This window comes from Chiloscyllium plagiosum, chromosome 10 (assembly GCF_004010195.1).
Source record: "Chiloscyllium plagiosum isolate BGI_BamShark_2017 chromosome 10, ASM401019v2, whole genome shotgun sequence".
Classification (NCBI taxonomy): domain Eukaryota; kingdom Metazoa; phylum Chordata; class Chondrichthyes; order Orectolobiformes; family Hemiscylliidae; genus Chiloscyllium; species Chiloscyllium plagiosum.
The window spans coordinates 88,196,647-88,222,644 of NC_057719.1; the positions used below are offsets into that span (position 1 = coordinate 88,196,647).

Below are 25,998 nucleotides of genomic sequence, written 5' to 3' on the forward strand. Positions count from 1 at the left end.
CTGGGATTGAGGGGTGATAGATTTAAGACAGATGTCAGAGGCATGTTCTTTACTCAGAGTGGTAAGGGCGTGGAATGCCCTGCCTGACAATGTAGTTAACTCAGCCACATTAGGGAGATTTAAACAATCCTTGGATAAGCACATGGATGATGATGGGATAGCGTAGGGGGACGAGCTAAGAATAGTTCACAGGTCGGCGTACATTGAGGGCCGAAAGGCCTGTTCTGCGCTCTATTATTCTATGTTCTATAGGCTGAGGAGTGGAAAGTATAATTTAATTTGGACCAATGTGAGGTATTGCATTTTGGTGAAACAAACAAGGGCAGGACTTATTCAATTACAAGTAGGGCTGTCGTGGTGTTGCAAAACAGAGAACACTAGGGGCTCAAGTATATATTTCTTTGAAGTTTGTATCACATGTAGATGGGGTTGTAAAGAAGGCATTTAGCATGATGGCCTTCAGTGTTTAGACCATTGAGTATAGGAGTTGGGACGCCATGTTGAGGATTGTACAGGGCCTTGGTGAGGCCTCTTCTGGAGTAGTGTGTTCAGTTCTGGTTGCCCTGCTTTGGAAGGATATTATTAAGCTGAGAGGGTTCAGAATTTACCCAGATGTTGCTGGGAATAGAGGGGTTGAGTTAAAGAGAGAAGTTGGATAGACTTTTGCCATCGGGGTATAGGAGAGTGACCTTATAGAGGTTTATAAAACATTGAGCATATGGATAAGGTGAAAGGCAGGTGCCTCTTCCCGAGGGTTGGAGATTTTAAGACTAGGGGGCATATTTTTTAAAGTGAGAGGAGAAAGATTTAAAAAAGACACAAGGGGCAACGTTTGTTTTACACAGTACTCGTCTGTGGAATGAACTTCCAGAGGAAGTGGTAGATGCGGGTACAGTTACAATGTTTAAAAGACATTTGGATAAACTCATGAATAAGAAATATTTGGAAGGGCAGACAGGTAAAACTGGTTCAGTTCGGGATTATGGTCAGGATAGATGAGTGGAACCAAAAGGTCTGTTTTCGTGCTGTATGACCCCGTGGGTCTATGACAAAACCTTCTAAAGGGGTCCGATATGGGACCTCTGCAATTCCAAATTATCACTTATAACCTGAGGGAGACAGGAATTCATTCATGTTGATGTTATTTGGCTCCAGGAAAACACAAGTGGAGGGGAATGCATATCACAGGACATTAAGGGATTTGACGGAGTGTAGCAGAGAGGTGATCCTTACTAACAGCCAATTATCTTTTCATACAACATCTTTGCCAAAAGCGTGATGTTAGGTAAAAGTGTATAAGACATACTTTGGTTGTGTTGTTAAATGCAAAACATAACCTTTTATATTATGATTTGCATATAATTTGCCTTTTAATTAGATTAGATTAAATTAGATTCCCTACAGCATGGAAACAGGCCCTTTAGCCCAACGAGTCCATACCGACCCTCCGAAGAACAACCCACCCAGACCCAGTCCCATATATTTACTCCTGATAAAGACACCTAACACTATGGACAACTTAGCATGGCTAATTCACCTGACCTCAACATCTTTGGACTGTGGGAGGAAACCGGAGCACCAGGAGGAAACCCACGCAGACAGTTGTCCAAAACGGGAATCGAACCTGGGCCACCGGCGCTGTGAGAAAGCAGTGTTAACCACTGAGCCACTGTGCCACCCCAATTAATATTTAGTCTCCTATTTTTAATCTCTGTTGCAGTAAAGGTTTGAAAATATTGTCCTTCAACCTTTTTATCATCATTAGGAAGATTCATCTCTTTCAAAAAGTTATCATTCTAGGGGAAGTGTAACACCATGAAGTACACTGCGACAGTGTACATAGTTGTTCCTGTCAATATCTGGCAGGTTTGCAGATTTTAAACAGTTGTCTGCACTTACTGTAGCTTCAAACATCGTGTTTATCTTCGTGAGAGTCTCTTACTGAAACAGAAACTACAGCTCCCAGTTTCTGAGAGAGGGAATTGAAAATTGGAATTCCTGGCCATGACGTCTAAGAAATCAGCCTGTGGCTCAGATTGGCTATGGAAATGGAAGCATAGTCAAATTTTACCCAATAGACAGAAAAGGTAAGATTCAAAGTTAATTTTTTTAAGCACAGGATGGACAGTTTGGTAGTGATGGAGAAGCTGAATAAAAAACACCCAAGGTGGATAGTAGTGCACAGCTGGAAGACATCCAAAACAACTGATTCTGGGAGCAGGGTTGTGAAAGATCCCAAAGGATGCACCTTTTGGCAGACATTCGAATATGGAAATGTGGGAGTAAGAAATTTGTTGTCAGATGGGATTACAGAAAACTCCACCTGGAAAGAAGAGGGGTTCGAAAGACTTTGTGGCCGAGGTGATTGCCATATATGCCAATGGAAATACTTGAGACATTTCAGAGATTTATCTATAGTAATTATATTTCTTTAGATTAGATTCCCTAGAGTGTGGAAACAGGCCCTTTGGCCCAACCAGTCCACACCCACCCAAACTCTGCCTGATGCACCTAACATTACGGGCAATTTAGCATGGCCAATTCACATTACCTGCACATCTTTGGACTGTGGGAGAAAACTGGAGCACCCAGAGGAAACGCACACAGACACTGGGAGAATGTGCAAACTCCACACAGCCACTTGCCCAAGGCTGGAATCAAACCTGGGACCCTGGTGCTGTGAGGCAGCAGTGCTAACCACTGAGCCACTGTGCCATCCAACTGTACAATTCCTACAGATACAATTGCATTTATTTTGGTTTGACGGAGTAAAAGTTTAAAAATCTACATGTAGACCACTGGTTACTTCTGCTGGATCAAATGAGAGGTTTCGCAGGACTTAAATGGTCTCCACAGGAGATTGGACATGCTTCAGATAATTTTACAAAATAGCCTACTATACAAATTTAGTTTCAGGGGATAACATGAAAAGCTACACATGAAGGCTGAATGTTGGAAGACCAATAAAACTGTAATATTTGTACTGACAATGTCCCTGCCTAGAAAATACTGTTCCTAGAAAATACTGGGTTACAGAAATTTATAGGAGTATTCTCTTTAATGGTAGTATCACACTCTTGTATGGCAAGAGAGGAAAGCCAATTGTTTTCCTTAGAGATACAGGGGTGGCAGAGAAACCAGTGGTCGACGATATGCATTTCTCTCCAGATAGTTCACTAAATGCAAAGATATTGATTCAAGATATTGAAGGCAATTATTTAACTCTCCATTGTACAGGCTTAATTTAAACAGAATGTACACACTTAATGCAGGATATAGGACACTGCCATTTAAGATTGCCATCTTGATCCATCTGTGCATACACTGTTTGTTGTACCCTTTACATCAGCCATTCCTGTATAGTACAAGTAGTTGAAGCACAATTTCAGGCTACTCCCAGAAAACTGAACTGGATTAGAGCCTAATCAAATTTGTTGCAATTGGGTTAATAAACGACAAAGAGAACAGCCTTGTAAAAAATATCAGAGCTGAAAGTGACAGCAACATGCAATTAAAATACAGGGAAAAAGGTCTGTACAAAATTCTAAAAACAGTCACTACTTGGAAAGCTACACCCCAGGGCTTCTCCCTAGTGTACTTGCATTTCTTATTTACATTTCTTTGCAACACATGGTGCTTTGTTGTTTGGTGAGAGTTTAAAAAGGTACACTTGAATCTCATACACATTAATCATTTAACAGTGGTGTTGGCCACAGTGCAGCCTAAACTAAACCATGACCTAGTCACTGGTCCTGATTCCGTTTACGTCATTTGCCACTGAAGATGTGGATCACATCCCCTCTAGGTTGCCATTCCAAGGTTCCATGTGACGATGCATTGACTTCCACTTTTAGAAGTTGATGGCCAACTGAGTAGCAAAGTTAGAGAGAATGTTGGTGTGGATCCCTGGGAAGTAGCTGAACATAAGGTCTGACAGGGAAAGCCGAGTGACTGAACAGAATTTTGTGAATCTGCTGCTAATAATGATGTTTCTGAAGATGGTCCAGAAGAGTTAGAAACTCTAACATAAAAACAGAAAGGACTGGAGAAACTTAGCAGGTCAGGCAGATTCCATGGAGAAAGGAACAGAATTAACGTACAGAGTCCAGTGACACTTCCATGGACAACTTCTTCCGAAGACATGTGCTGCCAGATCTGCTGAGTTTCTCCAGCACTCTATTTTCATTTTAGTACTCCAGCACCCACAGTAGTTTGCTTTCATTTGAGTTAGAAACTCTGTCTGCTGGTTTAAAAAGTATATTTAAAAATTATGAAGATAAAGAGGAAAACATAACATTTAAATTAACTTGCAAATAGCTTGAATGAAAAATGCAGGAAAAGCATGAGTTAAATGCGGCAATGTCACAAGGCTGAAAATGTGTTGCTGGAAAAGCGCAGCAGGTCAGGCAGCATCCAGGGAACAGGAGAATCGACGTTTCGGGCATAAGCCCTTCTTCAGGAATGAGGAAGGGCTTATGCCCGAAACGTCGATTCTCCTGTTCCCTGGATGCTGCCTGACCTGCTGCGCTTTTCCAGCAACACATTTTCAGCTCTGATCTCCAGCATCTGCAGACCTCACTTTCTCCTCAATGTCACAAGACACCAAGTTATAGTCCAACAGGTTTATTTGAAATCACAAGTTTTCGGAGTGCTGTTCCTTCGTCAGGTGAAGTGAAGGAGGAGCAGTGCTCTGAAAGCTTGTAATCTGAAATAAACCTGTTGGACTATAACCTGGTGTCATGCGACTTCTGACCTTGTCCAACCAAGCCCAACACCGGCACTTCCACATCGTAAATGTGGCAAAACAGATAGCAACAGTACTTAAATCTAATGGTGCAAAAAGGAGGAAATATGCTTTGTAAGAAAATGAGGAGGTTGAATGCAATGCTAACATGACACAGTTGCAGAAAAAGTACTTGCTCAAAAAAGTGAATCTTATTCATTGACTTCTATTGTTGGAGAATACTCAGTTGGAGACATCTCCTCATCTAACGGTGGACCCCTAACATGTCACATGACAAATTGGATACGATACAATGATAGACTGAAGTGGTGAAGACACAGCTTGGGTGTGTTTAGTGCATTTGTGGAAGCTAATGCAGAATGAACTCCAAGGTTAAATGGCCTACTCTCATTTGTATGACTTCAGAAATACAGAGGGACAAGAGTTGATCTAATAGGCGTGGATTCTTTTAAGAGAAGTAAAAGTTTGTTTATATTGGTCAGTAAATCAGTAAGAAGGGGCATTCTGATTCATATTGAAATAAATTTCCGAAATTTATTTCAATATGAATCAGAATGCCCCTTCTTACTGATTTACTGACCAATATAAACAAACTTTTACTTCTCTTAAAAGAATCCACGCCTATTAGATCAACTCTTGTCCCTCTGTATTTCTGAAGTCATACAAATGAGAGTAGGCCATTTAACCTTGGAGTTCATTCTGCATTAGCTTCCACAAATGCACTAAACACACCCAAGCTGTGTCTTCACCACTTCAGTCTATCATTGTACCGTATCCAATTTGTCATGTGACATGTTAGGGGTCCACCGTTAGATGAGGAGATGTCTCCAACTGAGTATTGGGAAAACCAAAGCCATAAGTGTCAGTACCTACCCTCTGCTCTCTAAACAAGAACTCCATGCCTCAACTCTGGCAGATATTGAAAGCTGAACCTGAGCTCAGCTTGGAACCGCATACCTGCTCCATCACTAAGACTGCCTGTTCCCAATTTTGAAATAATTCCTGTATTTGTCAGGCCTCAGTTCATCTGCTCTCAAAATCCTCCTCCATACAAATGTTACCTCTAAATCTGACAACATCAATGTTCTCTTGTCTGGTTAAAGCACGTGAAATTAAGGGATACATGGCAAGATGGCTCAGGAACTGGCTTAGTAATACAGTACTGTCAGTTTGAGTGACAGTCTATCACAAGGATCAGCACTGGGACCCTTATTTTTATATACATAAATAATATAAATGAAAATGTGGGGAAATTGTTCAGCAAGTTTACAGAATGTTACAGGAAGATGTAGATGGGTTGGTTAGATGGGCCATCCACTGGCAGATGATATTTAACCCTGATAAGCGTAAGATTTGGAAGAAGAAACAAGATGAGGGAGTATTTAATAAATGGCAAGACACTTAGTAGCTTAGAAGAACAGAGGGAATTTGTGGCAATTAATCACAGATCCCTGAAGTCAGCAGGGCAAATGAATAAGTAGTTAAGATGTCACATGGGATACTGTACTTGCTTTCATCAGTCGTGGCATGAAGTATAACAGCAAGGTGGTAATGTTGGAATTGTACAGAGCATTGGTCAAGCCACAACTGGAGTACTGTATCTAGTTCAACTCACTACAAGGAGGATGTGAATGGCACTAGAGCGGATACAGAAGACGTTCACCAGGATATTGCCTGGGATTGAGAAACTAAGCTATAAGGAAAGACTAGATAGGCTTGGTTTATTTTCTTTCGAGCAGAGAAGACGGAGAGAGGACATGATTGAGCTGTAGAAGATTGCGAGGGGTATGGACAGGGTGAATAGAGGGCAGCAGTTCCCCTTAGCTGACGGGTCAATCAGAGGGCATTGTGAGGGTGTTGACTTGCTCGTTGAGCTGGTAAGTTTGTTCACAGACATTTCATCACCATTCTAGCTAACTTCATCAGTGTACCTCTGGTGAAGCATTGGTGCTCTGTCCCACTTGCTATTTATGTGATGGGTACATTGGGGATGGTAGTGTCATTTCCGGTTTTGTTGCTGGTTCTGTTTCTTAAAGGTTGGTATATGGAGTCCAACTCTATATGTTTGTTAATGGAGTCCCGGTTTGAGTGCCAAACTTCTAGGAATTCCGTGCATGTCACTGTTTGGCTTGTCCTAGGATGGATACGTTGTCTCAGTCGAATTGGTGTCCTTTATTATCAGTGTGTATGAAATCAAACGATAGGTGTTCATGTCTCTTGACGGCTAGTGGGTGTTGGTGTACTCTGCTGGCTAATTTCCTTCCTGTATGCCTTATGTAGTGCTTTTGGCAGTCTTTTCATGGTATTTTATAAATAATCTGTTGGTTGTGGGTAGGAGATCCTTTATAGCTGTCATAGTGTGGTAGTTGGTTTGTGGGCTACCATTATACCCAGGAATAGTCTGGTAGTCATTTCTGATATGTCCTGAATGTATGACAGCGTGTGCAGATGTGTTGTGCCTTCCTGTTGTAGTCTCTGGTGTAGGTATCGGCAGATTATGCTTTTTTGGGTGCCTGTTGTTTCTGAAGATGTTATGCAGGTATTCTTATTGAGCTCGAGGTGCCGCAGTGTGTTATGGCACGCTTGAAAAATGTTCTTATTCTGCTCCGTTTGTGGGTGTTGTGATGGTTGCTGTTGTGAGTAAGTACTTGGTCTGTGTGGGTGGCCTTCCTATATACGCTGGTCTGGAACTTCCCACTGGCCTTGTGTTCAACCATTACGTCCAGGAAAGGGAGTTGGTGGTTGTTCTCTTCTTCCTTGATGAATTTTATGCCAGTAAGGAGGTTGTATATGGGTTGATGGGTTTCTTACACCTGTGCGCATTTGGTAATGACAAAGGTATCACCGACATAGCGGATCCACAGTTTAGGATGGCAGTGCTTTCCATCCTAGCCTTTGCAGGACAGCTTCTGTTATTAGTCCTGGTGTTTCATTGATCTATCTGTATATCTGGCCATTGAAGATGAAGCGGATCATGAGGCACAGACCTAGTAGTTTGAGTGCTGTCTTTGCCGATGGTGTTGGCGTTGTAGGTTGCCTTATTTCTTCGTCCTTCAAGTAGCAAGGCTAGTGTTTCCTTGGCTAGGGGGATGTCTATGGAGATGAACAATGCTATCATGTCAAAGGAGACCATAATCTCATCCTCACCTATTTTGGTGTCCTTGATGAAGTCGGTGAATTCTTAGGTGGAGTGAGTTGAGTTGTCTACTGGGTGTTTTCATTTTTGATGCAGTCCTGTGGCTTGCCTGTCTGTCAGTGTTCTGGAAATGAAACTATGGATCTAAGGAGGTTTTGGAGTTGGGGGAGCCTGGTTTGTTTACCTTGGGGAGTTCACAGAAATGGGGTATGCTGGATCCCTCTGGCCTCATTTTTTTGGAAATATGTCGTGTTAATTTCTCCTGGCTTGTGTAGATGAGGACCAGATTATAGCCTCCTTCAACATGACAACACCATTCACTGCCATAGACATCCCCCTGCCCAAGGAAACACTAATCTTGCTACTCAAAGGACCAGGAATGCAGACAACCTTCAACACCAACAGCAAGGACAGCACCCTCAAACGACTGGATCTGTGCCTCACGACCCACTTCATCTTCAATAGCCAGGTATACAAACAAATCAACGGAACACCCATGGGGATCACAGATAGCAGGACTAATAACAGAAGCTGTCATGCAAAGACTACAACAGGCAGCACTGCCCACTATCCAGCCTAAAATGTTAATCCGTTATGTAAGTGACAACTTTGTCATTACCAAACGTGAACAGGTGAAGGAAGCCCATCAACTCATCAACACCATCCTTACTGGCATAAGGCCACCCACATAGACCAAGTACTCATTTACAACAGCAACCATCCCAACACCCACAAACGGTACTGCATCAGAACATTGTTGAAGCAAGCCATAACACACTACAGCACCCTGGAGCTACGCAAAGCAGAAAAAGAATACCTACACGACGCCTTCAGAATCAATGGGTACCGAGAAAGCGCAGTCAGCAGATATCTACACATCAGACCACTTCAGGAAAACACAACATGTCCACACACTGGCCACACTACTGTACATTAAGGACATATCAGAAATGACACCAGACTATTCTGAACCCTGGGTATCATGGTAGTCCACAAATCAATTACCACACTACAACAGCTACTAACAAGTATAAAGGATCCCATAGCCACAACCAACAGGACCGTTATATACAAAATACCATATAAAGACTATCAAAAGCTCTACATAAAGCAAACAGGAAGGAAATTAGCCGTTAAGAGACATGATCACCTATTGCTTGCATCCATATACATGGATAATAAAGGACACCAATTCGACTGGGACAACGTACCCATCCTAGGATGAGCCAAACAGTGACATGCTCGGGAATTCCTAGAAGCTTGGCACTTAAACCGGAACTCCATGAATAAACATATAGAGTTGGACCCCATATACCAACCACTAAGAAACAGAACCAGCAACAAAACCGGAAATGACACTACCATCCCCAATGGACTCATCAAATAAAAAGCAAGTGGGTCAGAACCCCAACACTTCACAGAGGCACACTGATATTAACGAGAATGGTGATGAAACATTCGTGAACAAAATTAATAGCTCTGCGAGCAAGTCAACACCCTCATCCACAATCTGAGCATCAAAGCATCTCAAATACTCTGACCAGAGGGCATAGTTTTAGAGTATGGGGCAGGAGATTCAGAGGGGATTTGGGGGAAAAGCCTTTTCACTCAGTGGGTGGTGGGAATCTGGAATGCACTGCCTCAGAAGGTAGTGGAGGGCTGGAAACCTTACAACCTTTAAAAAATATTTGGAGTAGTAGTTCAAACATTCAAGGATGTGGGGCAAGTGCAAGAAATTGGGATGACTGCACTTTTAGAGGTAGTTATGTCTTGGCATAAACTCGATGCACCAAAGGGCCTTTTCTGCATTGTACGAATCTATGACTTTCCACATTGCTCCCTGATAAACATGATCAGAAGTCTGCTGCTCATATCCTCTCAGTAAATTCCACTCACCTATCACCTTGGTGCTCACTATCCACAATGGTTCAAAGTCTGGCAGCACTTCAGTTGTAAAATCATCCTCAATGTCAAATCCCTCATCTCTCTTCATCCCTAACCTTCTACCTGCTCCCTCTTGGATTCTCACATACCCTAAATCTTCATTGTTCAACCATGGTTGGTTGCCTTCAGCTCTCCAGGTCTTAAACTCTTAAATTCCATCCTTCAGCCACTCCACTGTGTTCTCTGCCTTGAAAGTGATCCTTTTACTAAGCGTTTGATAACCTGTATGGATACCTTGTGATTCAGATGTGTTATTAAACAAAATTTTATTCTGTGAAGCACTTTAAACACATTTTATTACACTAACTGTGCAGCATAATTCCATGTTGTTCTTGTTCTTAACCTAGTTATTTCCTCTCTGCTGCAGATTCTCCTAAAACCCTTACCCTTACAAATGAGTAGCTAGGCATATAACCAGGGAACTGTAATGCCAGAACACTCTGCTGAATTTTTGCAAACACACAGGCTTTCCTTGTGAACCCTACCTGAAAGACCAGACTGACCACATTCCCAGGTAATATCACCTGCATTAAATGATGGAAATTTCCTGATGGAATAGTGGCACACCATTCTTTGTAAAAACATATGTAACCCTCCTCCTCAAAGGACTGGATTTCAGTAATAATATTCTGTGAAATCTCCAGCACTAGGCTCTCCTTATACAACATCCACACATTCATGCTTTACCCTGGCATCCCCCTTGGCCTTTCATAATTTGGTTTGTTCGTAACAGCACAGTGCCTCATTTCAGTACAGAGGTGAAGTTCAGAAGGGCCTCATATCACTACATTACCTATTTTAGGGAGAGGTGGTCTTGGCAAGCTCAGGGATGAGGAGTCGTGGAAGGAGAAGGAGATGGGAATGAGGAGATAAGGCTACAATCACATTAGTCATGATATTACTAAATGACAAAAGATATTGGAGGTCAAATGGTCTGATTCAGCTACTTGTTTGCCTTATCTCACCGGCCCAATAAACGGATTTCTTTTGAGGAAGACTGCCTACCATTGTCATCCAGAGTGAAATTTCTAATGTTCAAGCAGCACCGAAATAAAATTTCGAAGGCTTTAGCCTCTGCCAGAAGCCTGAATTGATGAGCTGAATATGGACTGTGTTCTCTGAGAATGTACTCTGACTAGGATCTAATTTCCCCAGCCTCAACAGGATAACTAAGTCAGCTAAGGTGCTGCAATTCTGTTTTAGTTTCGTGCTTTAGCAATTATTGTTTGTATCTTTGTGTAAATAATTTGGAGAAAGCATACAGGACACATTTCAAAACCTTTCCTTGGCTCAAGTTGCAATGTTGAACTATCAATGTGCCCTGCGATGATATTTAAAGCGCTGTTTACAAAGGAACAGTCCAACTAGAGTGGAGTAAGTCTGAGCTAAAGGGAATGGCAGCACAAATTAATACATGCCCACAAGTCTTCACTTTAACTGGCAGCTTGTTACATTAATTATATCTTCATTATTACTGCATTAATCATAATCATAGGCAAGTGAGGACAATCTGTTACGCCTCGTCCGATGAAGCCTGTCCCAAATTATGGCCACATCAGTAAAAATGCAAAAATGACAATGAAATCAACATCAGACTATTTACCGAAATTCACTTAGTAACAGTCCCTAAAATAGTCTCAGAAATCCTTAAGGGGACTGTACAGTCAGACACTTCTTTCCCTGCAACTTAATACCAGTCATCAAGATCCTTTTCCAATCGACAATCCCACCCTCAGATATTTACCCTTAGCTTTTTAAGCAGGCTTACCTTTTTACTTCCTTTCGCTGCCGGATCAGCTGAAGAAGCTCCTTATCGAAGTACTCCTCATCTTTGCCATCATCTCTCTGGTTCTCTTCTCTCCCCTGAGTGTCCACTTTCTCTTTATGCAGCTGGCTGGAGATGTGCTTGGCGTAGGCTGAGAGGCCCACCACTGTTACCTTGCAGACACGGCATTCATGTTTGCAGTCCCTGTCGAAAGAGGGAGATGGTGGAGACTGAACTGTACCGACAGGCATCGTGGAAGAAGTTGGAGTGTTAGAGCATGGGGAGAGAGGTGCAGGTTCTTGGGGGTGGGGGAGAGAGGTGCAGGGTATCAGGGGGGTGGTTACACCATCCCCCGGCTCCTTTAACTTAACATTTATTTTCAGTAGCGGTGGCAGGCCATGACTGTGCTGCTTCCCCCTGCACCAAGGTTACTGCACTCCCCCGACTGAGAACAGGAAGAGCAAAAGTCACCCAGATCTTCAAGCACGTACTGAAGAGGCAGGCCTGGCACATAATGTCAGGTCAGCTGTTGAGAGGCAGCCCTAGCAACAGTTTCCTTATTTAATTGTGCCTCTGCTAATTCCAACCTTAGGGAGCTGCTACCAATGGTAGGCCTGTAACTACAGCCTGCCACAGCATAGCAGAGATGCCTGAAATCCTGAAAGGGCGTGTATTATGACAGCTGCCAGGATGTGCTGTATGAAACACTGCTTTATTTGGAGACACCAAAGGCTTCATTTTCTTTTGCTGGTGCAACCTGACACCAAGCATGACAGTTGTTGTTCACATCTGCTGCACCCTCGGTGTTTCCTTCATTAGAACAATGTGTTTTTGCTGCCTTCGGGAGACATTATATTCCTCCGCCAATGGCACTGTACTTGGGATTTTCAACCACCCCGATGGCTAACAAATCAGAAGAGTAGGAAAATCTAAACACTTCCATATCACACAGCTAGGCTTTTCACCCTACTCCACAATTTTTGCACTGGTCTCTTGCAGACCATCTCCCGGATCTCTGTGCTATGCCTTACCTCAGTGCCAAGCTCTACCTTCTGTGCCAAACCTAGAAGAAATCATTGGAAATAGGAACAGGAGTAGGCCATTCGGCCCCTCGAGCCTCCTCTGTCAATCACAGCTGATTTGACATCCATGTCCACTTTCCTGCATTTTCCCCATAACCCTTGACTCCTCTAATGATCAAGAATCTATCTCAGCCTTAAATCGACAGAAGGACTCTGCCTCCCCCCATCTCTCTGTGGCAAGGAATTCCAAAGAGTCACAACCCTGTGAGAGAATAAATCCCTTCTCATCTAAGTCTTAATATGGTGCTGCTTTATTCTGAGTCTGTGCTCCCTGGTCCTAGACTCTCCCATAAGGGAAACATCCGTTCAAGCACCTTAAAAATCCAAAGTGCAGAATCCCAACCTGTTCAACCTTTGTTTCTAAGACAATCCCTCTATAGGATGGTTCATCCTTGTGAACCTTCTTTAAAATGCCTCCTTCCTTAAATAACGGAACCAAAACTGCTCATAATGCTCCAGATGTGGTCTCACCAGCACCTTGTACAGTTCTGACTTGGCTGTGAGTGGTACCCAGGTGGATAAAGGTGCAGTTAGAATTGAATGCTGTATGCAGAGTCATCGGGAAAAGTGATTTCTTTGTAGACACATTACAGAGGTTTTTGGGGGTTTTGAACTCTTAGATGATGTAAATCTCTATCTTTCATTGTAAACATTTGTTAGTAGAGAAGTTAACTCCTTATTGACTGAAGGGAACTTTGCTTTTAGACATAAAAACAATTCTGAAGTATTTGAGAGTTGAAAATGGACTGGAATAGCATGACATTTTTTACTGGAATGGAGGAGGTTGAGGGGTGACCATGTTGAGGTTTAAAAAAGTATGAAGAGCACAGATGATGACGAGGGTCTTTTCCCTAGGGTTGGACAGTTCAAAATTAGGGGACATATTTTTTGAGAGTAGAAAGATTTATAAAGGACATGAAGGGCAACTTTTTATTGTATACTGGTTTTGTGTGGAATGAACTGCCAGAGAAAGTAGTAGATACAGGTACAGTTACAACTTTCAAAAAACATTTGGATAAGTTCATGAATAGGAAAGGTTTGGAGGGATATGGTCCAAGAGCAAGCAGGTTGGACTAGTTTAGTTTTGGAATGGTCAGCATGGACTGGTTAGACCGAAGGATCTGATTTCATGCTGTATAAGTCTGACTTCCCTACTCTTATACTCTGACCCCCTTAGAAAATAGCCAAAAGTCCATCAGCCTTCCTGATAACCTGCTGCACCTGTGCGCTAGCTTTGTGTTTCATCCACAAATCCCCCCAAGTCCTTTTGTGCCACAGCTTTCTGCAGTTTTTCCTCCATTTAAACAATACTGTTCATTCCTGAAGAAGGGCTTATGCCCGAAACGTCGATTCTCCTGTTCCTTGGATGCTGCCTGACCTGCTGCACTTTTCCAGCAACACATTTTCAGCTCATGTCAGTTAATGATAGGGTCCTGGGAAATGTTGCTGAACAAGGACAGCTAGGGTTGCAGATGTATAGCTCTTTGAAAATGAAGTTGCAGATAGACAGTGTAGTAAAGAAGGCGTTTAGTACACTTGCCTTCATTGGTCATAACATTGACATAACAGTTGGGATGGCATTGGTGAAGCCAATTCTAGTCGCCATCTATAGGAAAGGCGTTGTTAAACTTGAGAGGGTGCAGAAAAGATTTACAAGGATGTTGCCGGAGGGTTTAAGTTATAAGGAGAGGCTGAGCAGCATGGGCTTTTTTTTTTTACCCCCTGGAGCATCGGAAGCCGAGGGATGACCTCAGAGATTTATTAAATCATGAGTGGCATGGATAAGGTGAATAGCAAAGGCCTTTTTCCTAGGGTGGGAGAGTCCAAAACTAGGGGACACAGTTTTAAGGTGAGACTGGAAAGATTTAAAAAGAACCTGAGAGGTAACTTTTTCACACAGAGGGTGGTGCACGTATGCAATAAGCTGCCAGAGAAAGTGGTGTACAGTGGTACAATTACGACATTTAAAAGGCATTTAGATCGGTATACGAATAGTAAAGGTTTAAAGGAATATGGGCCAAATGCTGGATAGTGGGACAAGGTCAGATTGGGATGTCTGGTTGGCATAGGCGAGTTGGACCGTAGGATCTGTTTCCATGCTGTATAGCTATGAATATTTTTCTGTAATTTCTGTTTGTATCCATCTCTCAATCTGCCTTTCCACCTATTTTTGTCTCATCTGCAAATTTGGCTACAGTACATTTACTTCCTTCCTTCAAGTCATAAATATATATTGTAAACAGTTGCGGTCCAAACTCTGTGAAACATTACTGGTTACAGGTCGCCAAATTGAAAAAGAATCCTTTATCTGCACTCACGGTTTCCTGCTCATGAGCTAATTCTCTATCCATGACGTCATACTACATCCAACATTGAGAGATATTTTACATTATGCCATCTCCACTCAATATTAAACTCACCTTAAATTCCATTTCCATTAATCCTTCACACCTCAGTAGGTATTATTCTAGCTAAGCGTGCTATAGACCAGAAAGACCAAAGTTTAACTGCTGCCTTGTGTGGCAGCAACTGCCCTCAGTGAAGGTGTTCACAACTGACCTCAACACCTTTGGATTAGGGAAAGAAAAATCACCAAGGTTCCTGCTCATTTATGCCTATGTGAGGTGCACACAATGACAAGGACTAGGCAGGTCTGTGATGCCCCATGATGTGAAGGTGTTGATGTTGCACTGGGGTGGACAAAGTTAAAAATCACACAACACCAGGTTATAGTCCAACAGGTTTATTTGGAAGTACAAGCTTTCGGAGTGCTGCTTCCTGAAAAAGGAGCAGCGGTCCAAAAGTTTATACTTCCAAATAAACTTGTTGGACTATAACTTGGTGCTATGCGATTTTTAACTTTGTGATGCCCCAGACAGTTGAATATCTTGCTAATATTTATTGTCTGGACTTCCATCATTATTGGTCCACTTCAGGAAGAGAGCCAGAAAGCTATGGCAACATACCACAGAAATGGAGAGGAAAGGTATCATTGGCAAACCAGGCAACAGAAGGGTTTCATGCCTGTGCAGTCATTGAAGCTTGCAACTAATAGAAACATACGATTTGTATTGAGGAACACCTACTAAGGCCATGGCACCTGTGCCAGAATTGCAATCATCAACAATCAGCACACTCACTTTTAGAGAGATTTCAAGCCCCAATCCAAACACTTGATTCCATAAAGTTGGCTGTCACTTCAGTTCTTAACTAAGCTACTGTTGCACTCAAATGAGGCATCTTAAGGTTACCGGCCAAACTAAACTGAAGCGATGGGAGTAAAGTCTTGTTTTAAAACACGTTATGATGGTCTGGGATGTCCTACCTGAAAATACAGTGAAAGCAGCTTCAAACAACATTCTAAAGGGAAGTGGATAAAAGCTCAAAGAAATGATTGATAGGAAAACGGGATTAATGAAACTGAGATACCACTACTAGCCTTCTCAAATGGATGAAATAGCTCTTGTATCAGTATTGAAACAAGGCAATAGTGTTCTCTTTAGTATCTTGAACAATATTGATCAATTGAGAAGTAGATTATCCAATCCTTCTCTCATTCCATCTCCTTCTACTGCAATTACCTGAGGCTGATTTAACAAGGAAAGGAAATTAGATTAAATATGGTATCTCCAACATTGACTTCCTCAAATAATGTACTGCAGGCTCTGAAATAGTAAGTCAAATCCACAGCTTCTGGCTCACAGAGAGTGAGATAGCACTGAGCTATGATTCAGGACACACACAGGTTACCTATTGAAGCATTCTAGTAAATCTTAGGTATCCTAAACTGGTGAACACATTTCCCTCTTGCCTTGAAGTAACATCATTTCTTCTCCCATTTTCCACACTTTTCAACTCTTGATCTATTGTGGGGACAACAATACAAAGGGGTTGACACAAAAAGCTGTAATTCTTACCTTCCTTTCAAATTCTCGAGCTCCCGGTGGTGCAGCATGCTCCTCATGTGTTCATCCATCTCCTGTAACAAACACGTACATGTCATTTCTACCCTTCTTTCTCAATTCGTTTATCAATTATGAACCAATCCAATGTTGGAAGAAGTTGTTTATGCATTGCTTTTGATTGCCCAAATGATGCCCTGACCTCAGCTCTCAGGTGGGATCACTACAATTGGGCTAGGAAAGGTGGAAGGGAAAAATATCAGTAATACTCCCTGCCTTTTTCTCATTATTGACTACTCCTCACTGGACAGCGTTGGGACCAATCAGGAATTAGCTCTGATACCCAATCCTCTCCACAGCCACTATCCTGCTGATATTCAAGGACTACAGATCCAAATGAAGAACAGACCTCCAGATGAAGGCTGCACAATGCCTATCAAGTTGTATTCAGTAATTTTAGGAGGGCAAATGTAAAACATAGGAAGCAAGAGCAAAAGGCGAGAATAGTCCACCATACTTTGATTTTAACTTGAATTTTAATGATCAGAGTGCCATCAACATTTACTGCCCATATCAAATTGCCATTCAGAAGGTCGTGGCAAGCCCTCTTCCTGAAATACTTCCAATCCAATTCTAAATATTTCCGGAAGCAATTGATGCCGCTGCTCTGCTCATAGACTGGCTTTTTAGTTGGCAATCTGGAAGCATGCTTCCCAAGTAGCTTCAGGACATCACAAAGTAAACACACACATACATGCGTGTATGTCAGACCATTCAAGCTTATCCATTTCAAAACCATACATTTCCATCATTTAAATTTTGTTTTGTGAATAATTTGAGTTTTTACCTTCACACAAGTTTGTTTCTGATATGAATAAGTCAGAATTAATCATTTCAGAGTTCAACTTTCCTTTCATTATCTTGACTTGTGAATGTTTTAAATTTCAATAGTGGCAACAATGTTTTGGGAAAACTAGTTTCTTCAAGGAATATATGTCTACAACCTTGGTATTCTAGGCTCAGAGCAATCAGGGCTGCCCCCACATTAACCCATTCCGGTTTGGTTTAAATATTTTCCAGATGTATGCTTTCTATGCCATTTGTCTTCTTTGCCTCTTCTAGAAGATTATTTTTTCTCTCAGATTTTGTAAAAAACCAACACAATCCAGACTCTTGAGCAGAAATTAGCTTCACAGCTCTTCTCCAAATTCTATCTTGCACTTGAACAAGTCACAGAGTGATTAACACACTAAAATAGGTTCCTCATAATTTCCTACAACTTGCACTGTACTACTCTGGTTTATAATGCCAACATCCCAATGCTTTTTGATCGATACTCTGCATTAGTCAGATATATTGGACACATTACACTTTGAAGTGCCATAGTGTACTTCTGATGTACGTTAAATCCCATCTGGCACTATTCCACCCATTTATGTACTTTGTCCAACTAATTGTATCATTTCAGAGCTGCTTCCACTGACCTTCTTGGTTGAACGTCTTTCACCAATGTGACTGTCCTAACTTAAAAATTACTGAGGTAAACTAGCAGTTGTGATTGTTCTACTAATGATAAGTAGGAGTGACTGGACAAAGATTAACTGCAGCAGCAGCACCGTGCATGCATAAAGGTGGAGCTACCAAACAGGAGTGTATGCACACCAAACAACATTAAGCAGCAAGTGACATGCAGAGCTAAGCAATCCACAACCAATGAATCAGACCTAAGCTCTGCAGTCCTGCCACATCCTGTCCTGCATGGTGGTGGACAATTAAACAACTGACTGGAGGAGGCGGCTTCACAAATATATTCATCCTCAATAATGGAAGGGCCGAGCACAATCAGTTTAAAAGATGAGGCTGAAGCATTCGCAGCAATCTTCAGCCGGAAATGCTGAGTGGATGATTCATCTCGGTCTCCTCTACTGGTCCCAGCATCACAGATACCAGTATTCAGCCAGCTTGATTCATTCCACATGATATTAACGAACAGTTGGGGGCACTGGATACTGCAAAGACTATGGGCCCTGACAACATTCTGGCAATAGTACTGAAGACTTGTGCTCGAGAACCTGCCACTCCCCTAGCTAAGCTGCTCCAATATAGTTACAAAACTGGCATTTACCCAACTATGTTGAAAATTGCATATGTATATGTTAAACACTAAAAGCAGAAGTTCAACCAAGCCAGTCAGCACCCTATCACAGTCTACTCTCGATCATCAGTGATGTAATGGAAGGTGTCAACAGCAGGAAGGCAGCACCTGCTCAGTGATGACCAGTTTTGGTTCTGACAGGCCCACTCAGCAACTGACCTGATTGCAACCTTGATTCAAACATGGACAAAAGAGCTGAATTCCAGAGGTGAGGTAAAACTAACAGCCCTTGACATCAAGGCTGCATTTGCCTCCAGGAGCTCTAACAAAACTGAAATCAATGGGTATCAGGGGCAAACTGTCCACTGGTTAGAGTCATACCAGGCACTAGGAAGATGGCTTTGGTTGTTGGTTCAGTCATCACAGCTCCAGGACATTTCAGCAAGGGTTCCTCAATCATCTTCAGCTGCTTCATCAATGACCTTCCCTCCATCATAAGGTCAAAAGTGGTATTGTTGGTCGATGACTGTACAATGTTCAGCACCATTCGTGACTCCTCAGATACTGGAGCAGTCCATGCTCAAATGTATCAAGATCTGAACAATATCCTGGCTTGTGCTGACAAGTAACAGGTGTGCCACACAAATATCAGGCAATGACCATCTTCACAAAGAGGAAATAGGACTGACGATGCTGGAGAGTCAGAGTCCAAAAGAGTGGAGCTGGAAAAGCATAACGGGTCAGGCAGCATCCAAGAAGCAGTAGGGTTGACATTTTGGGCATAAGCCCTTCTTCAGGAATGTGCAGCAGGGAAGGGGGCTGAGAGATAAACAGGGGATTGGGGGTGGCGCTGGTAGGTGGGAAGGTGGGAAAGCAATAGATAGATGCAGGTGGGTGGTAGGTCAGTGGGCAGGATGGAGTGGAGTGGTGAGAAGGAAGATGGACACGTAGGAAGTTCAAGAGGGCGGTGCCGAGTTGGAGGGTTAGATGTGGGATGAGGTGGAAGGGGGGCAGGATTTAGAAACTGGTGAAGTCGATGTTGATGCTGTGTAGTTGGAGGGCCCTGAGGTGGAAAATGAGGCATTCTTTCTCCAGTTAGGGGGTAGGTTTCATTTGGAGGTGAAGCGGCCTATGACTTGCATGTCCTTGGGGAGTGAGAGGGGGAGTTGAAATGGTTGGCCATAGGGCGGTGAGGTTGGTTGGTGCATCCGTCCCAGAGATGTGCACTGATCTGTTGGCGTTCTGTCTCCCTTATGTAGAAGAGACCACACTGAGAGCAACAGGCACAGTCGATGAGGGTGGATGTGTAGGGAAATCTCCGGCAGATCTGAAATGATCATTTAGGGCCTTGGACAGAGTAAGGGGGAACGTGTGGGCACAGGTTTTACACTTCTTGTGGTGGCAAGGAAAGGTGCCAGGTGTGGAGGGTGGGTTGGTGGAGAGGGGGCAGTGGACCTAACAAGGGAGTCATCAAGGGAATGGTCTCTGCGGAACGCACATCTCATCTTCACCACGGACATCCAATCCTTATACTCGTCCATCACCCATGACGAAAGTTTACAAGCCCTTGGTTTCTCTCTTTCCCACCGACATTCTCATTCCATTGGCAGAACTGGTCCTCACCCTCAGCAACTTCTCCTTTGAATCCTCCGACACCTTATGTGGGCATTCTCATGGGGCCTAGCTATGCCTCTCTTCGTAGGATATGTGGAACAGTCCATCTTCTGCAGTTACAAAGGCACCAACCCCCACCTTTTCTTCCACTACACTAATAACTGTATTGGCCTCACATCATGCTCCCACGAGGAAATTGAACAGTTCACCAACACCTTCCACCTTGATCTCAAGTTCACATGGGCCATCTCTGACACCTCCCTCCCCTTCCTGGACTTCTCAGTCTCCATCTCTGGCAACTGACTCGATACTGACATCTATTTCAAATTCACCTATTCCCACAGCTACACCTCCTCACAGTCCCCCTCCTGTAAAAATGCGATCCCTTACCCCCAATTCCTCCACTTCCGCTCCAGGAGGACCAATTCCACTCCAGGACAACCCAGATGTTCTCTTATTTCAAGGACCACAATTTCTCTTCCCACATGATCAACAATGCCCTCCAGCTCGTCTCCTCCACTTTCTGCACCTCCACCTCTCCAACTGCAACAAGGATAGAACCCCCGGTCCTCACAAATCTCCAGATACAGTGCATTATCCTCCGCCATTTCGACCACCTTCAGTCAGACCTCACCACCAAAGATATATTTTCCTCCCCAGACCTATCTGCTTCCTGCAGAGACCATTCCTTATGCAACTCCCTTGTTCGGTCCATGCCCCGTCCACCAATGTCCCCCCCTCCACAACTGGTACCTTCCCCTGCCACCACAAGAGGTGTAAAACCTGCACCCACATCTCCTCCCTCACCTCCTCCCAAGGCCCGAAAGGATCATTTCAAATCCGGTGGAGGTTTTCCTGCAAATCCACCCACCTCATCTACTGTGTCCGTTGCTTTCAGTATGGTCTCCTCTACCCTTGGGAGACAGGACGCCGATTTACGGAGCTGTTTAGGACATATCTCTGGGACACACACACCAAACAACCCCACTGCCCTGTGGCCAATGACTTCAACTCTCCCAAGTACATACAATTCCTAGGCCTCCTCCACCGCCAAATCAAACCCAACCCACCTCAGGATCCTCCAACCAGACGGCATCAACATTAACTTCACTAGTTTCCAAATCTCCCCTTCCCGCACCTCATCTCAGATCCAAACTGGCACCACACGCTTGACCTGACCTTACTGTCCATCTTCCTTCCTACCTACTCGCTCCACCCTCCCCACTGATCTAACACAATTATTTCCCACCTACCTGCCACTCTCAGCCCCTCCCCATCTCCATATTTATCTCTCAACCCTCTGCCCCCTTCACATTTCTGATGAAGGGCTGATGCTCAAAACTTCGACTCTCTTGCTCCTTGGATGCTGCCTGACCTGAAGTGCTTATCCAGGTCCAACCTCCATCTTCAGTAAGAGACAATCTAACCATTGCTCCTTGACATTCAATGGTATTACCATCATTGAACCCACCACTATTAACACCACTGACTAGAAACTCAACTGGATTCATCATATAAACACAGTGGCTACAACAGCTGGTCAGAAACTGAAAATAGTACAGCAAGTAACTCAGCTCTTGATTCCCCTAACCCTGTGATCCATCTATAAGGCACAGATCAGGAATGTTATGGAATAGTCTGCACTCGTCTGGATGGGTGCACCTCCAACATCAAGAAGTTTGACACCATCCAGGACAAAGCAGCTGTCTTGATCAACTCTACATTCAGAGACATCCACTCCCTCCCCCATCGATGCTCAGTAGCAGCAGTGTGTACTACCTACAAGATGCAATGCATAAACTCACCATAGCTCCTTCGACAGCACTTTCCAAACCCGTAACCATTTCCATCTACAATGACAAGGGCAGCAGTTGCATGGGAACACCAGCACCTGCAAGTTCCACTCCAAGCCACTCAGCATCCTGACTTGGAAATACATCACTGTTCTTTCATGATTGTTGGGTCAAAATCTTGGAATTCCCTCCCCAAGGACATTGTGGGTCAACGTACAGCAATTCAAGGAGGCAGCTCACCACCACCTTCTCAAGGACAACTAGATATGGTCAATAAATGCTGGCCAGCCAGAGACGCCTACATCCCATGTGTGAATAAAAAAACTGATACTTACCGTTTTTGAGTTGTAAGTGATGTGACACAAAATACACTTCCTTTCTTTTCCCATTGTGAAGAATTTGACAGCAGTCAGTTCAAACCTGAAACACATGACAGAAATAAGTCAAAGGAAACAGAGTTTATGCTCACGCTGCTACTAAGATCAATCCCAACCACTTATTGAAGAATGATAATATTTCTTTTGGAACAACAAAGTCAAATTTCTTTGGAAAAGGTGTTTCACTTTGGAAACTGTTTTGTTCATTCAGGCTTTTCATATAACTTTATGGAGCTTATTAATTGATAATTGAGCCTATTGTTTTAAGGGTACTACCTGTCTAAGGCCAACAGAATGCATATGGTGGTATGTGCAGGATCAGTGTCATCAATACACTAAATGGAGATGGATGTCATTGTTCTCAGACTGTGTTACTCTTTAACTAAATATTGGGCTGTAAAAATGCATTCTGGATCAGAGACATCTGCTTGATGAGCATTAAGATCTGAAAAATGTTGTCTGAAAGAAAAACCCAGATTCCAAAGTAACTTTCAAAAGGCAACAGGATATTGACTTACGAAGGAGTAAATTGCAGGGATATAGGGAAAAGGCTGAAATGTGGGACTAAATTGATCAGCACTTTCAAAGAGTGTAAACCGAACAGTCTTTCTCTAATTCACACTCCAAAGACTTGCACACAACTCAGTTTACACTTCAGGGTAGTACAGAGGGAGCAGTGCACTACCACAAATGTAGCCTTACAGAGCAGACTTTAAAACAAGATTTGCTTGAGATTCAAAAAGTGAGGCATCACCACTGTGTTGTAGTCAATATTTATCCCTCAACTAGAGAAAAATCATGAATACACATTATCCTTGCTATTTTCAAATTGCATGTCACATCTCCCTATATTACAACAATAGGAACATTTGACAAATACTGCACTGACTGTTCATGGGAACTGCATTGGCTCCTTAGACAGCACCTCCCAAAGCAATGGCCTCTACCATCAAGAAGGATAAGATCAGAAGATACACCGAATGACATTATCTGCAAGCTTCTCAGTATCCTGACTTGGAACTATATTGCTATTCCTTTACTGTCACTTAGTCAAAATCCTGTAACTTCCTCCTTAATAGTGGTCTATGTGCATCAAATGGACTGTGGAAGTTCAGGAATGCAGCTCCCCACCACCTTCTCAAGGGTATTGAATCCTGGCCAAACAAGCACAGTTCACATTTTTAAAAAGTGCTTTAGGCCACTGAGATCAGGATGGCTCAGTTACAATGGACTCAATGAACTCTTTCTGTACCATAGATTTCATTGAATTACATGACCATAAAGGGCTCCACACAATTACACCAACAGCCTATGGGTTACTACTGAGCAGCAACTGAACCAGGTATAAGAACATGGTGGCATCCTTTAAGCTGGGCTTCCAAACAGGGCATTTTTGACAATTTTATTGAAAGATATGATTTACGCTGAAACAGGTCATTTGGCCCAACAAGTGTGCACCGACCCTCCGAAGAATAACCCACCCAGACCTATTTCCTTCTGACTAATGCACCTAACATTATGGGTAATTTGGCATGGCCAATTCACATGACTTTGCACATCTTTGGATTCTGTGAGGAAACTGGAGCACCCGGAGGAAACCCACACAGACACAGGCAGAATATGCAGACAGTCTCCCTAGGCTGGAATCAAACCCGGATCCCCGGCCCTGTGAGGCTGCAGTGCTAACCACTGAGCCACCATGCCGCCCCCCCACCAACTGAGCCATCATGCCGCCTCCTTAAAAGGAAGCCTCACTTGTGATCTCATGGTAGCAACTTTCAGCAACTTTCTGTTACTTAATTTAAAAAATGTAGTTATTTGAGTACGATCTGCCCTGACTCTGCTTCATTACCAGGAACCAATCCAAGTGACTCATTTTCCTTGTTTTTTTAAAATGAAACCATACTCATCACTGATGTTAAACAGCATTTTTATGCCCTCACATCCTTTCTAGAATAGGAGCATCACATTTGTCACATTCCCATCCTCTGGCATTTCCCCCATATCTGAGGAAGGTTGGAAGGTTACAGCAAGCCTTCCACTATCACCACTCATACTTTCTTTAGAAACCTGGGAGACAAGCCACCTGGACCTTATCCACTCTAACCACAGCCATGTCAAGCATATCCAGCCTTCCCAGTACATCCTGCCTATCAATTTACCTATTAGCTCCAACATCTCCACTTCCACTAATAGCATCTTCCTCCTTAATACAAAACAAATACCGGTAGAAAGTACTCATCAAGTTTCCTAGGCTTGTCCTGTGCATCTAGACATAAAACTCCCCTCAGTCCCATTGGATCTCCTACTGCCTGTTTAGGATTTACATGCTGGTAGAAAACTTGGTGACTTCCTTCCATTTACACTGCCATTCTATTCTCAGAAATTCTTTGTCTAGTGCTAGAAGTTGCAGAAGAGGGAAGGTGATATTTAAGTAGAAATAGAGAGATACTATGCTGCAATCTACACACTATTCCTATTGCAACCACATTATCACTGATTGAGCAAACTCCTGTCCAGAGTAGCAACAAACCTCGAGTTGGATTCAGCCAGAGAAATGGCGAGTGCTTCATAATCATCAATGAGCCTTACAATTGGAATGCAGTTAAAAGTGGAGTTAAGGTACAGATCTGTAATGAGGTGTAATTGTCCAGTGTGTGTTGGTGGAATGGCCTACTCTTGTATTTCTGCCTCAGCACAAGTCCCAGTCACCCATGAGTCTAAAACCATCTCACTTGCCACAATTCAGCCACAGAGGTAGCTTCTGTCCCAGCACTGGACCCAATAGCCCCTAGGAATCTGAACAGTTCCCTTATATACCAATCCCCACTTTATGCTACAGACCACTGCTATTTCAAGGCATCTATCTCCCCTGTCTGGCACATAGCACCATTTACCTCTGTAATGTTTAACACTAAATTGCTCAAATTATCTTTGCAGGATCCAAACCTCTTTCAGCACCACATAAATTATGACTGGCTAACACCCTTTGTTCACTAAAGCTTCCAGACCACTTCTGGGAGATTCCTGAAGCTGGGATCCAGTAGATTTATAATAAATACACACATCATCATTTGGAACTCTCTGCAAAAACAATAAAAGTATCTTACTAGCTGCCTAAGTTAGCTTAAATCACAGAAACAGGAGCATGAATAGGCCATATGGCCCTCCGAGTCTGCTCTGCCATTCATTATGATCATGGCTGATCATCCAGCCTGCTCCTACTTTTACCCCATATTCTTTGATCCCTTTAGCCCCAAGTGTTCTATTTAACCTCTTCTTGAAAGCACATAATGTTTTGGCCTTGACTGTTTCCTGTGGTAGAGAATTCCACAGGCTCACCAAACCTTAAAAGAAGAAATTTCTCATCTCAATCCTAAATGGTTTACCTCAAATCCTTAGACTTGGTCCTGGACTCCCTCCACTTTCATGAACATCCTTCCTGTATCTACTGTCTAGTCCTGTTAGAATTCTAGCAGTTTCTATGATTCCCACTTTATTCTTCTGAACTTCAGTAAATATATTCTGAATAGATTCAACCTCTCC

General features: G+C 43.0%; 1 protein-coding gene across 1 annotated transcript in view; it reads right to left on the bottom strand.

Annotated features, from left to right (window-relative positions):
* znf106a (zinc finger protein 106a) overlaps nucleotides 1-25,998 on the bottom strand; it is a 92,082-nt gene that overhangs the window by 49,660 nt on the left and 16,424 nt on the right. The window contains exons 2-4 of the mRNA XM_043698332.1: nucleotides 22,411-22,495; nucleotides 16,589-16,650; nucleotides 11,593-11,793 (exon numbers count right to left, since the gene is read on the bottom strand). Of these exons, the coding sequence (XP_043554267.1) occupies nucleotides 11,593-11,793; nucleotides 16,589-16,650; nucleotides 22,411-22,464 (317 nt within the window). The 5' untranslated portion in view covers nucleotides 22,465-22,495. The remainder of the gene's footprint in view (nucleotides 1-11,592; nucleotides 11,794-16,588; nucleotides 16,651-22,410; nucleotides 22,496-25,998) is intronic.